General features: G+C 35.7%; 2 protein-coding genes across 2 annotated transcripts; one reads left to right on the plus strand and one right to left on the minus strand.

Moving 5' to 3' along the window:
- Positions 1 to 3,595: 3,595 nt before the first annotated feature.
- LOC121245759 (phytosulfokines 5-like) lies at positions 3,596 to 4,428 on the plus strand. Its single transcript, XM_041143615.1, has 2 exons — positions 3,596 to 4,121; positions 4,209 to 4,428. Exons 1-2 carry the CDS (start codon positions 4,002 to 4,004, stop codon positions 4,335 to 4,337), a joined length of 249 nt encoding a protein of 82 aa, XP_040999549.1. The 5' UTR covers positions 3,596 to 4,001; the 3' UTR covers positions 4,338 to 4,428.
- Positions 4,429 to 6,850: 2,422 nt separating this feature from the next.
- On the minus strand, positions 6,851 to 11,678 carry LOC121246682. Its single transcript, XM_041144918.1, has 3 exons — positions 11,063 to 11,678; positions 10,425 to 10,612; positions 6,851 to 7,642 (listed from the first exon to the last, which is right to left on the minus strand). The coding sequence occupies exons 1-3, from the start codon at positions 11,574 to 11,576 to the stop codon at positions 6,959 to 6,961; spliced, it is 1,386 nt and encodes a 461-aa protein (XP_041000852.1). The 5' UTR covers positions 11,577 to 11,678; the 3' UTR covers positions 6,851 to 6,958.
- Positions 11,679 to 14,331: the final 2,653 nt, after the last annotated feature.

Consider the following 14,331-nt stretch of genomic DNA (forward strand, 5'->3'; position numbering starts at 1 on the left):
TTATTTATATTGATTTGGTCTGGTTGGGGTGAAAAACCTCTGAACTGGGACCGGACCGAAAAAATTCAATCCTATATAAATTGGACTGAGATCGATCAGACCTAGTCCTGGGTTGGTCCAATCCGACTGATTTTTCTAATTCGGACCGGCCGAATCTCACCCCTACCCATATCTTTGAATTGAAATCGTAAAACTCAATCCCAACCTTTTGAATCCAATCTATTATTAACCTAGGATCAGGGCTGGCTCAATAGGTTGGGGGGCGTAAGACTAAAATTTTGATTGAGGCCTTTTCTTTTTAAAAGTAAAATTAAATATATTAATTTTTTTTATAGAATAAATATATTAATTTTAATTTTAATTTTTATATTATATTCTTATTTAAAAATAATTCCTATCGTTTTGCAAAGTAAAATTATTCATTAAGATTTTATACCATCTTTTCAACTATAACCGACTTAATCTTTATTATAAAACTTTCAATTTAAAGAGCATTTTATCAAATCTAGTTTTACAAGACGTGCTTTAGGCTCTTAGAGCTCTTGGGAACATAATTGTTCTCAATTATTCTTAAATGTTCTCAAATTCTAATTTTTCTATCTCATTTCTTAAAATAAAATAAAATATCTTAACTCAAACTATTTCACTACTATTCACAAACTATTTCATTACTATTCAGAAATATCATGATATATTCTTAGTATCCAAATGATCAGTCATAGAAGCATTATTATCAATAAAATTATATAAATAACCTACACATTTGAGAAAAGTGGGCCCTTGCCTCTACAAAGGATTATACAAAAAAATTTATGAACCCTCGAAATTTAGATTTTACTATTTATAATTTTTACATTATATATTAAATTAATAATGACAAAAAATAAGTCTATTCTTAGAATGAGAGTACCTAAAATAATTATTATGTAGGATACTTTTAAAACTAACAATAACATAATATTTATTTGATGCTTTTGATATTCTTATTGAATTAATTAATTTTTTTAATTAGATATTTTTTCTATTTAAACAATTCTACTTAATATTTTTTTGGGGGCTTCTTCCACCCAGGGCGTTAGGCAGTTGCCTAACTTGTCAAATAGAAGAGCCGGCCCTGCCCAGGATTCAGATGAAACTAGATTTCATATCAATATTGATCTTGAAGAAGGTGGATCGAGTTCATGTACTTAAAATTCTCCATATGCTAGCATCCATTTTCAGACATGATGAATATTCTACGGATAGGAAGCTGTAGGAGACAAGGGCCTTGGAGTACAGTACTCGATCAGTCATCAAGACACTTGTACTGTACGTGTATAATTATATTTTTTTAAGTGCCTTGGAGTCGTACGTCATAACATAGAATGCACTTCATGTTATGATGAGAATTGAAGTCCAATATTAAAACATCGATCATATTTATACATACACGCATACCAACAACCACAATATAATCTCTATCGAAGAAAAAATTTGTGAGAATGCAGGAAATGATGATCTTACTGTTCAAGGAAGCTCCACGCCATCAATTCAAAAATATGAACATGTCAACTTCAAAAGAAGAATATGGTGCTTATACGACAGTGCAAGCAAGCTACTTTTAGTAGATTGTGATCTGTAGTTTGACCGTATATAGATTCTGACTATTTATCTAGATGGCCGCCGCTAAATATTTTGCACATATATATAACATGCATGCACTCAAAGGAGGGAGGGGGAGAGAGAGATTAAATCATGTATATATATATATATATATATATATATATATAGCTAGGATAAAGAGCAAGAAATTATGCAGCATGCACAGCTCAACATTCCCTTTACCTACCGAAAAAATGTCAGCTGAATAATCTTTTTGACTTGTTGAAGCAAACATTGGCTATCGGTTTCACGTAAATTCCTTACTTACAACTGAATGTCTGAATATTCTTTCCATTCCTTCCCCGGCTGCATTTTCTTACTCTTCTCTTCTGCCTTTTACTTTTCCTAAAAACGATTTTTTTAATATCCCTTATCTCTCGTCCATCCACCTCCGTGAACAATCAAAGATATAGATCTTGGCTCCGTGCAGATCTTCTTGGATATATGACTTGCCTCCATTTCCTCAAAAAATTATTCTATGTATATATATATATATATATATAATTATTCCCCCGATTTCCTTCATGTATGTTGTCAATTTTTAATATGAAAGTTGTTCACGTGAAGTGGAATCAAGAAAGATACAATATCACGGCCGGCTTATCAGCATCTACTTTAATTATAAGAATATATATTATTAATAGCATTTAGTTTACTGTCATTTGGTCATAGTTCGACTTTGATCATCTAGTTTACTGTCATCTGAATGATCTATAAGCTTTTTTAGCCCTTGTGTCAAAGCAGTACGTCTTGTGATAGTATATATATGTCATTTAATTTGGCAAACCGATTTAAAGATCGAATTAATGATCATAGTACGTATCTCACGTACGTACGTGATGCATGCAGCAGTTGATAATTAACTCGTGATAATATATATATGTACAGATATATATACGTACATATAATTTTCAGATTATAATGCAACAGATCATATTAACATATGAAATCTCAAATAGATCAAAATCGTTTTGTTTTAAAATATCTAAAGTATCGACCTGGTTCTACTTTTGTGATCAGTTGCCACCACCGGTCTATTTGTCCAAATATTGCAACTTATTATAGAATGTGTAAGGAAGTAATTTGCAGAGGAGCTAGTCCCGCGGCCCTACCCAGTTTTGGCTACATGGGAAGCATATTCTGGTGCTGACTTATAATTTTACTTGTACGCATGATTTAAGACATGAATAAAAACAGTAACTAACTAGAACTCCCAGAGGAAAAATATATAATAGTCAATAGAAAGCTAGCTGCCCATAATCAACGGAATTTATGAATTATTGTTTCATATAGATTTATTGACCAAAATGTAAAATATAAGATATCATGTACTGTGTTTTTCGGAAAACAAAAAATCATGTTGAATATCTCCGATTTTTGGATTTAGTAAATACATATATGTATATATATATAGGTCATGTACATGTCATGGTGACTTCATAATGGTTCAGCTCAGTACGTATAAGAATAGATAACAGGAATATTAATGTATATGGTGTTCTAGAATGTAGCTGTCTTTTTAATTAGTTTTGAAAAATGAACGCGTTTGAGAAAACAGGAAGATCAGCAATCCACGCAGACAGAGAAAGGGACGTGTTTAATATATACGCAACTCCGTAGCTGATGTGAATACTAGAAAGCAGTACTTGTCGTTACTGGTTACAGTGCTGTGGGTTTACCATATAAGAATTTGAAATGGTTACGTTGCTATGATGTCATTAATAGTACTTGTGAAAGTTTCATGTTTGCGCTTGATTACTAATACCATATATGGTGTCACTTATGCCTACTGACTGACCACTTGCAAATAAACTGCACACCTTTTGTATATATGATCGATCCTCATGTCTTGACTTGTAAATGTAGATGGAATCAATTATATATTAACAATAATGTTTGGCTGCCTAAAAATTAACAGGACTCGATATCTCTGTATCCAAATTAGTCCCTTTTAAGCCATTTATTCTGGACCAACCAGGCTGATCTCTCGATTCCTCTCTATCTCTGATCTCTCGGCTCACTCAGTGATCATCATCTCATTCTATAAATAGCACGCAAAGCAAGTCCCCAGCCACATCAACAAGGATTCCCTACCCCTTTCTCCGGGAGTTTTGCACGTCTTTCGGTTAACTCTCACTGTCTTCATCCCTTGATTTCCTTTTTTCCCTCTTAACCGTATATCTTTATCTAGTTTAAATCAAGTTCTTGGTACATAGAAGGTCTGCCTCCTGGTTGTCAAAGTTCACACATTTATAATTTGTATTAATCTCCTCGATCATCTCTTCTATAAAGATCAATACATCCTTTGGTCTCTGTGTCTCTCAATCTTACTGCAACTTTCTGTGTAAATTGATCGAAAGATGGCAAAGGTCGTCAGCCTGTTGATCATGATAGGCCTCCTCCTCTGCTCCACGCTGACCTACGCTTCACGTCCAGAGCCTGGGTTTGCTGATGCAACTCCTGCGAATACCCTTCATGCGGTTGGTTTATTTTGCATGTTGTTTTTAACATGTTTAATTAGGCTCGTATATACAGATCAATTGGGATTTATGAGTTTTTTCTTATAGGATGAGTCGACGGACGTTCATGATGCTGTGGATGGGAGTTGTGAAGGAATTGGAGAGACGGAATGTTTGACAAGGAGGACTTTGGCTGCTCACCTCGACTATATCTACACCCAGAAGGAGAATCCATGAAATTCTCATGTCCTCGATCGTTACTTGTTCATGTCATTTGTGGAATATGTAATATTAATTACTTGATATGATATTAATGTACGTTTCTTAATTTCTTCTATATATAGGCCAGTTTTGCTTTGTTATTAATTAGAATGTTACAGATCAAAAAATGCTTATAACATGTAAATTAAGCAAATAACCTCAACAAACAATACGTACGGTCTTGGTTTTCCAAGCCATTATATGATGCTGACCTCTCGATCCATTGATATCGTTAACTTCCGATTCAACCACTCTCATGTTTTATTAAATGCAGTCGCAGATATAAATCACAAAAGAACCGATCAAAGAAGTAGAAAGTTGGTGAGTATATAGCAATTGTTATTGGATTTAAATGCTGCTCTATTACACGCCTCTTATTCTTTTCTTGAGAATTCAATGTAAACAACCATTTATGTACGTTCAGTTGGGGAAGATGAGAAATAACTCAAAGGTTGTACCGGTCGTTGTAAGTGGTTGACAGTTGAGGATGAAATAATTAATGTGTCCGAGGCATGCCTGATATATATATGACATAAACTTAATGGAATGCCTTTAAAAGATCACCTGATGATGTCATATACCTATAATGACCCCAGACAGAATTAGAATTATTTTGACATCTACTTAATCAACATAAGCTAAGAATTGAGATTGAGATCAAAAGAATATGCTACACAAACAGAAAACTTTGAAAAGTATTCAAAATTCAAAATTATGAAAAATATTTTCAAAAAGGAAAATCTAAATTATTGTCTGGAAACTAAATATGTAATGAAATAAGAGTCCTACCACTACAAAGATTACTGTGTTTTTCCACGGAGGAAATTCTTGGCAAAAGACCGGTTTCTCTTGGGAAAAACCTTTTACCCACGAAATCTGTCCGTGGGAGTCTTGTGGCGTATATTTTGCCGCAAAAAGTGTTATTATCCACGATAACTATAACTCGTGGATAATCCTTGTGTTTTTCCACAGCATATTTCGTGGAAAAAAAATTCAATTTTCGTCGCAAAAGGAAATTTAAGTTATATTAAGCTCGTGGTAAAAAGAGCAAGTTCCACGAGTACAATCGGTGGGATTACCCACCCTTACCGTTTGTGGGAAATAAGGATGTGTTAAATATGCATGATAGCTTACCCATGAAATGTGATGGTGGGAAAAACCTACTTTCCATGAAGGAATAATGTGGAAAATACTTTTGTTGCCAAAATCAAAATAAAAGTTACTTCGAAAACATGAAACGAAACATTTTCTAAGATGACAAAAATTAACGCAAGTAGATTATTTGGGGTAATCCAATGAAGTTTTGGTATTTCTTGCCATATTTGCAAAAATCTATTTTCTTGAAGTAGTTCAATGTAGAATCTAGACCTGGATACCTCATATCAGTTTGGGTTTGCATCATCTCACCGGAATGGAGAGAATTCGTTCTCAAATTCTAAACTTGCTTGCATCAATCTTTATGGTGTCCAATTAGATCCATCTTTCTTTTATTTATTATCTTTGTCCCAATGATCATGACAAAAGAAAAACACAAAAAACACATATTCAATTTTTTCATTAATTATTACAACTTTTTCAAATTTCAAAATAAAAGTTATATTCAAATAATTTTTTAACTTTATAATATTTTTATTCAACTTTTTCTATAGCATTTTCCAAAATCTAATAAAATATTTCAACTTAAACAATTTTATTACTATTTATAAAATTCTCATCCCATCTCAGTACTGAAAGCGGTTATTATCCGAAGCATAGTTGCATAGATGTTCAATTGAACAAGTATACATCATGTAGAGCATAATGCACGGAGGCTTTGGATCTTTTCTCCCATTCATTTACAAACCTCAATCTAAAGGCCCTACCCTAGTTTTTGACCATCTTCGCGCACTCAATTTTGTGGTCCTTGCCTCGTTTGAACTCTCTCTCTCTCTCTCTAACGATCCTTACATCAGGACCACATAAGAAGTTCGAGTCAGCCGGGCTGGTCTATTGGTGGGGGCCAAGATCTAACTGTAATGCAGATAGAATATTTACTAACTTCGAGTGGGCGCGCGTGAAGTATATAATTTTATGGAAATTTCAACAAACGAGTGCTTAATGGTGGCATTATAGATCGCAAGTAAATAAAAATTAAAGGACTATGTAGTAGTATGTACCACACCCTTCAGCTAAGAATGGAATTACACTTGTATGGGCTTTATCGGTCGACTTTGTTGGAAGGGTCACATTTAGAGGACAGCTTATAGATATAATTTTGGATGATGAATAAATTATATCAACTTTCTTCAACATAATTGATTATTGTATTCTTCCGTCTTCTTTGAATTGTTATGTAAGTTCAGGGAACATTTCCGGATTATATCTCCTTCTCCATCAGTGATACAATCAAATTGCAAAAGCCTCAACAACAAGCAACTGGACTCAAATGTTTTTTCAATAAGCAAACACATTTATAAGTCTTAATTCTGGCTTGATTGGGCATCTGTACAAACTTAACAGTATCCAAGTCCAGAGTTGGACTTCTATGACCATAGATGATATTCACCACAATTTTGGAAACTAAAGAGCATATACTGTTCAAGCCTTTTATGGCATTTTCAAATTACATCAATGTCATCAAGATTAAGCCAGTCATTAGGTTCCTTTGACTCAGGGTTACGAGCACTTAACTGCTCAGATCCAGCATTTTTTATCTCAACAGAGCTGATATCTTTAACTGAGTCATCAGAGCTTCTGCTCAGCTGAACCCAGTCTCGTGATTCTTTTGTTGAAGAATCAGAAGCAGTTGTGGCTTTCGTGTAATGTATGGGCACATCTCCATCCTCCTCCTCAAGATCGCTAAATGATACATCCTCATCATTCCCAATAGGGAAGGTAGTTCCACTTACACCAACCATTTCTGAACTTTCCTCTTTCAACCAATCATCACCATCATCCTCAAATTTATCATCTAAGACCCTAGAGGAGGAACCAGGCAGTGAATGTTGGTTCATGGTTTGATCCACTGGTTCATCCTTAACAACAGGTTTGTCAACAATCTCAAGTTCCGTACTTTGGACTGGGTGCTTCTCCATCTCAATGTCAGCTGGCACTGAAGAAGAGGCAAGTTCAACAGCTGACGTCTCGAGAGGGGCTGATTCTGATGCACTAAGCCGCACCGAGAGATGCTCTTCATGTGTTAAGTCAGTAGTGTTCACGTCTCTTCCCAAATATTCAGGTTCTTGCTTTGCCTTATTTCGGCTTTGCAAATCATGTATCAACATTGTTCTGGCTTCCACTATCTGCAAACATAACATCAGATGTTAGCAAAGCAGGATAGCAAATAATTGTGCACAACAAAAGCACAAAACCTTACAGTAAAAGGAAACATCACATCCCACAAATCTAGTAATATGAATCAACAAAAAAAGGTGAGAATTGCAAAACTATAACTAAGAAAAAAGTAGGGCCGTTGATAAGTTGAAATCCATTTCTCCCTAAAATTGACTATACTATAAGGGTACAAGAGGTCAAGCATCCCTCATATGGATAACTTGCTCATCTAAGATCAAAGGAAAGAAGCCCTTCTGTCCTTACGGATTTGAGGGGAAAATTTAAAATTAACAGTAACCAAGTAATTAGCAGACAGGAAAGACATGGAATAAGCAAGGAAGATGAGAAATGAACTAGAACCTAAAAACTGAAAGCTAAGGAACCTAAATGGTTTGACAACTAACTGGCCCATTGCCTACAAAATAAACATCCTAACATATTGCTTTTAATCTCTCCATTGTACTAAAGAATTTTTTTTTTCTTCTCTCCTGATAAGATCTTCCAGATGTAATCAAGTTTGTCACCTTGATTCACTTATGTTAGCAGAAATATAATGTATTGGCATATTCTAATGATGAAATTTAGTCCAATAGAGTTGTAATTAATTTGGATTGAGTTTTGTTCGAGTTTGAACAAAAATCCAAGACAAGGTAAGTTTGCTAGACTCCCAGGAGAGTCATGGTCGCCTGAGGCTTACACATAGAGTTCATTCAACATGAGCAACACATGCTCAACCAAGACCTTATACAGAAAGTTCGATCAACACAAGCACAACATCTACTGGAGTGACCTCAGTGCTGGTGAAAGCACCAAGCACAAGATGAGAATACATTTACCATATTAACTCAATTTATTTATTTATTTATAAGTACAACATGACAACCAAGTAATCAACTAATTTCATAAAATTTAAACACAACATTTTATATAATTCTTGTGCTTTGATAAATATATACATCTATGATATTTTTAGCCACAATCAAACTAAAGTACATGGTTGAATAAATATATACAAAAGAGCCATGCCGCCATGGCAAGAAAGCTCAAGAATTATAGGTGTTGACTTATATGCTAACATAAGCAATCAAATATCACTTAGGCCTCGTTTGTTTTCACAATTCCTCTCAACACACCTCATCTCATCTAATCTAATCATTACAATTTTTTAAAATTTCCACACAAAATAAAATAAAAAATTCAACTTTTTCAAATCTCAAAACAAAAATAATATTAAAAAAATATATTCTAACAATATTTTATTCAACTTTTAACTTTAATCTCAGCTCATCTCATCTCGTCTCATCTCATCTGTGAAAACAAACGAGGCCTGAATCTAGAAAGCCAACATGGGCCATACTAGGCTCGAAGCATATATATCACAATCACATATGTCAACATATGGCAGTATGGCACCATGGTGCGTAAATCATCTTCAATATCAACTAAATTCTCAAAGAACAGATGTTTATATCATTTTCTGAGTATTTTTGGATAGGTAATCAAGAAGTTTGATTCATAATAATAGGCATAGTGAAGTACACAGAACGTATACATGAACATTTTCTGAGTATTGAACTTATAGTTCTATTTTTTTTTTCAAAACAAATTACAAAAAAATATGCTTTTCTGCACTTTAAGCTCACACATAAAGCAATGAAAAGCACGCTTTTTGTAGATTTGCTTTGCTTTTGTTGGATGAAGTAATTTGGCCTTGGCACTTTGCACTTAAGCATGCTTTTTACCAGACAATGAGCGAAATGTTATGGATCAGTTTGCTAGATGCACGTGAGACTCGAAGTTGAATTCCAACAGGTTTATGAATCTAAGTTAAATCTTATTTCAGTATTACCTATTTAAGCTTAATTATGCACGACTTTTGGATATTCTTAGGCATATGTTCAGAAATCCAAATGTATTTCTTGTAAGAGAAAACATTTGTGAAGTTTTTATCCTGAGAGTCAAACAGTTCTATACCTATCACAAGCCATCACCCTATTGATCTTTGTTCCTCTTGTTCTTGAAGGGTCGATGAGTTTGTCAATGTTCTAGTGTATTCATTAATGGGTACTGCTAGAGTTCCAGTAGATAGGATAAGGTTTGTACTTGAGGGAAACTCTTATTAAGAATTTTAGAGTTCTGCAACTGATGTGAACAGAGATCTAGTGGTCGCTCACATTGATCACAGTCTGGTGTTTGAGTCTACAAAGGTTTTTGAGATCTTAAAACTGATTGTTATATTGATCTTCTATATAAAATTTATAGATGGTGGCTGAGCACCTCAGTTTTTATTGTGAATAGTTCTTCAAAAGGTCTTCCTTCGTGACCAAAATCTTCGTGTTCATTATTTTTATTGCTTCCTTAGTTTTTGGTTTTCCGGTTGCTTATATATATATATGAGATATTTTAAACTCTACTTTGTTTTGTTCAAACACCTATTCACCCCATTACTTGTGTTCGAGAACTATGCCATTTGATTTTTCAACTTATTTGTGCTTGATAAAGATATATGAAGCCCTCATTAAATTGGGATGAAGTTTATAAGAAACCTTAAACCTCAAAATTAGAAATTAACAAAAAACTCACTATGTGCCTTGCAACGTCTTCTACGACCCTGGATTAGATACAATGAACTTTTCATGGGCAAAATTGCAAATTACTCTGATACCCTATACCATTTCCAGTAATTAGTAACGTCACAAATGAAAATTTTGTATATTCCAAAAATCCTAGTGCAACTGCTCAAGGACTTACTTTTGGTGTTGACAGAAGTTCTGCGTCATGTTTACCGAGTCTCGGATGCAACAGCACAAAATAAATCATCCAGAAGCAAGCCTCACTCATATATCCTGGGCAAAGTTCAATCCTGAGAGCAGCCAAGCTCGGTGCAAGCCGTTCAATAGCCAAAGCATGTTCTTGTTGGGAATCAGACATTTCAAATTCTGAGGCAGGGGAAAGGATCAGAATTTGTATAAATTTCAGTAAAAGCAAAGAAAATACAATCACGTAAATATACTATAAATTTCTAGACCACTATTTGACGGCAAGATGATTTGTGTGAACGGGATTGTCATCAAATCAAATACCTAACATGCAGAATTGCCGACATCAAAATATAAATTTGATGAGCGAATCAAATCCCTTCATAACTTTCAAAATCAAATCTTCGGAAACCTCAAGCGCTAAAGAGCTTTACAGACATGGATCCAGGCTAGAAAGCTAAAGTAGCACATGGGAAAAACTCAATTATCACAAAAACTACGGGATTTCAAGGATCAATATCAACGGTCAGCAAAAGAAACAAAAAAAAAAAAAAAAAAAAAAAACAAATGCACGTTGAAATACATATAATCTTAGATAAATAAAAGAATGAAAAAGAGAAGAAAAAATACCATCGGAATCTTCGTAGTCAAGGAGAGGAAAATCCAGCCAAGTTTCTGGATGCATCGAGACGTTTCTTGCGAAGGCCAGCACCTCTTCGGTTACACCGACAGCATCGCCGATCTCCTCCTCCGATCCAAGCAGGAGAAAACTGGAAGCTATTTTGGTGATCTCCGACACCGTTTTGTTGGTCGATAGCTTTGAGATGCCGGTCTTAAATTTCCCGCTGATCTCGGCGAAATCGCTGCGGATTCCGGAGATCATGTCCTCTTCGGAGGTCTTGTGATCGGAAGGTTGAGGAGGAGGGGCAAGGAAGGAGGCGACGCCCCAGAGTTGGCGGGATACGGTTTTGGTGAGCTCGGAGAGGTCCTCTTTAACGCCACGTGAGGATGGAGTAGATGGTGAAGAGGGAGAGTCCGGCTTCTGCTTCGGTGGAGAGTTTGGATCCGAGGCATTGGTGGTGGTGTTGTCGTCGCCGTCGTCGAGTTTGAGGGAGTTGGCGATCGACCTGGCTATCCAAGACATGGTTTTGCTTCACTACCCACACTGATCTGAACCCAGACCATGGATGGTGTTGACTTGGTTAGGGATGAAAGGAAAATGATAGGGATCCCGCTCAATGCAACCGCTCAACTTTTTTTTTTTTTTTTTAAATATATATATTTATTATTATTTATAAATTAATTAATTAATTATTTATTTATTTTAAGATAAGATGAAATGAGATGAAAGTTAAAAATTAAATAAAATATTGTTAGAATATATTTTTTTAATATTATTTTTATTTTAAAATTTGAAAAAGTTGAATTGTTTATTTTTATTTTGTATAGGAATTTGAAAAAGTTGTAATTATTAAATGATATGATATAAGATGAGTTGAAGATTTTCAATACTTTTAAATAATTTTAAAAAAAGAAAAAAAGTCACAATATTATCAAACAACATTTTTTTAATCACTAAGTAAAACGAACTAAAAAATAATGGGAGCAGAAACATGAATGAGATCCCCAGCGAGAATCCTAGCATTACTCAGGATGAAAAAAGTTGTTATAAGTATGTCATTGTTTTCATAATGATTTTATCCACATAAAAAAACAAGTACAATAATACAATTCAATTAAGGGTAGTGATAGAGTTACTACTTTCTTACTACTAATTTACTATTTATAGTGTATTTGAAGTTTTTTATTTTTTTATCATTTTCTTTAAGTATTTTTTTAACATTCTTAATCATTAAGAAAAAATTAAAAAAATATATAATTTTACTAATAACAACTTTCTTAACCATTAAGTAAAATTAAAAATTAAAAAAAAAATAAATACAAAAAAAATAATAAATGGATAGTATAAAGATAGTAATCCCATTATTATTTTTCAACCAAACCTTCATTCTAAACGAAGGAAAATGATATTCCCACCCACAAAGCATACGTACCGATAAAGTCTACCAACTAGTATTTCTTATTATAAACATTTGTGTTTATTTATTTTTTAGTATTTTAAAAAACTAACATAAATGATTTAAAAAAGAATTTACACTATTAGGTCTCAAATTCAGTACACTTTATAGGTAGCTCTAGCACTACGCATTCTAAATATGCATAACAAGTTTTATTTCTCAATAAATATGAAAATTCAGAATTTACTTAATTCCCTCTCAATAGTGTAGCCGAGCACTAATCCCTAAAGGTTAGCTCAAGTGGTAAAAGCCTTGGGCTTGGGCATATGCTCTCCCAAGTCTAAGGTTCAAATTCCCTTGAGTGCAAATAATCTTTAAAAGTCATCGGACTAAGGGACTTTTCTCTTAAATTACTAGAGGTGCACTTGCAGAAAACTCCATACTAAGGGTCTGTGCACCTCCGAGATTAGTCGAGACGTTGTTCTTGGACACCTGGTGCTAATAAAAAAAAGGTCTAGTCGAGCACACTTCCAACACCAATAAGCTTGTTATTCATGTTCCATATTTCCAGATCAAATATTTACAAATTAGGGGTAGGTGGCGGGACACCGTCGTTGCCACTCCACGTCCACTACCTTGGCTCCGCCTGGGTGGCAAAGGCAACTCTACCCGTCTGGAGCAGGGGGTGGTCTGGGCCCAGGCTTGCTCCTTTCTGCACCTTGCACCCTTGGGACTGTGGCTCCCTCTCGGCACTCTCTCTTCCACCTTTATTTCTTTTCTCTTTGCAGCACTGCCCTTTCTCCCTTTCGCAGTAGCTGTAGTGGCACAACTCGAGCCTCTTCTTCTCCTCATCCTACTCCTTGGCTCTTCCTCCTCTTCTTTTTAGACCATCTCTCCCTCTCGCAGTCATTGTGGGCCTGTGGCCGTGGGTTTGCAAAATTGTTTTTATTAGTTTAGGTTTTCCTTTTTTTTTTCCCCGATTTGTTGTGGATTTATATTTTGTTGTGGTTTTTCTCTGTTCTTTGATTTTTTTTGTCTGCTTATGACTGTCGTGGGTGGTTGGTGGACAAGGGAGGGGAGGGGGGCAGACGGGCCAGGGGTCCTTCCCGCACCCTACACACGAACGTGGGGCCTCGCCCCTGGATGCGGTGGCGAATTTAGGGGCAAACTCCTCCCCTCCCATGCAGGGGTGGGGTGGGAGAAGGGGCAACCCTACCCCGGTAGGTGTGGTTAGCACCCCTACTACACATTTCATTTCTAAATGCATTTTTAAGCCATCCATTGTTGCTCATCGTTTGGGCTAGAAGTCTCATCCTAGTAGCCTATCGGGGAAGAATGCAAGTCCAAGGAAGGTGAGGGAGCAGTGCAATAGCCTGACGAAGGACATTTGAAACCCAACGCCATCGCTAAATCGACCTCTGCTTGCTTCAATATGTCATCAAGATTGTCCCGCCTGGACGAGTCACACCGAGTTGATCCACTAGCCCCCGATGATGATTGAGCCCGTCGAGAGTGGCTAGAACCGCCCAGTGTAAGAGGCACCTCTTGCTTTGGCCCTAAGCAGTCATGACCTCCTGTTGATTTGCATATTAGCTCATCCTCATTGTAGGGTTCCTTGCCCTTCCCCTCCAACAGAGTGCCAAAAGGCCTCTTATGGTCATAAGAAGTGAACGAATCTCTAAGGGAATGGCAGCTACTAAGGCGCGACCAGTTCAACATTACCGAGAACCGATCAATGTTAGCCCTAGTCAAAAGAGCGTCAGTCCAAATCTCTTCCTGGTGCCCCTCGACCCAATAGTAGACCTTCTTTAAGCAAGCCTGCCTCGAGTTGGACAGATTCAGATAAAACTCTTTATCGTCCAGTACGACCCCTCACACGAC

Source organism: Juglans microcarpa x Juglans regia, chromosome 1S, assembly GCF_004785595.1.
Source record: "Juglans microcarpa x Juglans regia isolate MS1-56 chromosome 1S, Jm3101_v1.0, whole genome shotgun sequence".
NCBI lineage: Eukaryota > Viridiplantae > Streptophyta > Magnoliopsida > Fagales > Juglandaceae > Juglans > Juglans microcarpa x Juglans regia.

Excerpts from the sequence above, each read along its gene's own strand:
- LOC121245759 (XM_041143615.1), top strand. The coding sequence starts at position 4,002 with ATGGCAAAGGTCGTCAGCCTGTTGATCATGATAGGCCTCCTCCTCTGC. Across the intron at positions 4,122-4,208 it reads CTGCGAATACCCTTCATGCG|GATGAGTCGACGGACGTTCA; the intron begins GTTGGTTTATTT and ends TTTTTCTTATAG.
- LOC121246682 (XM_041144918.1), bottom strand. The coding sequence starts at position 11,576 with ATGTCTTGGATAGCCAGGTCGATCGCCAACTCCCTCAAACTCGACGAC. Across the intron at positions 10,613-11,062 it reads TGACTACGAAGATTCCGATG|AATTTGAAATGTCTGATTCC; the intron begins GTATTTTTTCTT and ends CCCCTGCCTCAG. Across the intron at positions 7,643-10,424 it reads AACTTCTGTCAACACCAAAA|ATAGTGGAAGCCAGAACAAT; the intron begins GTAAGTCCTTGA and ends TTATGTTTGCAG.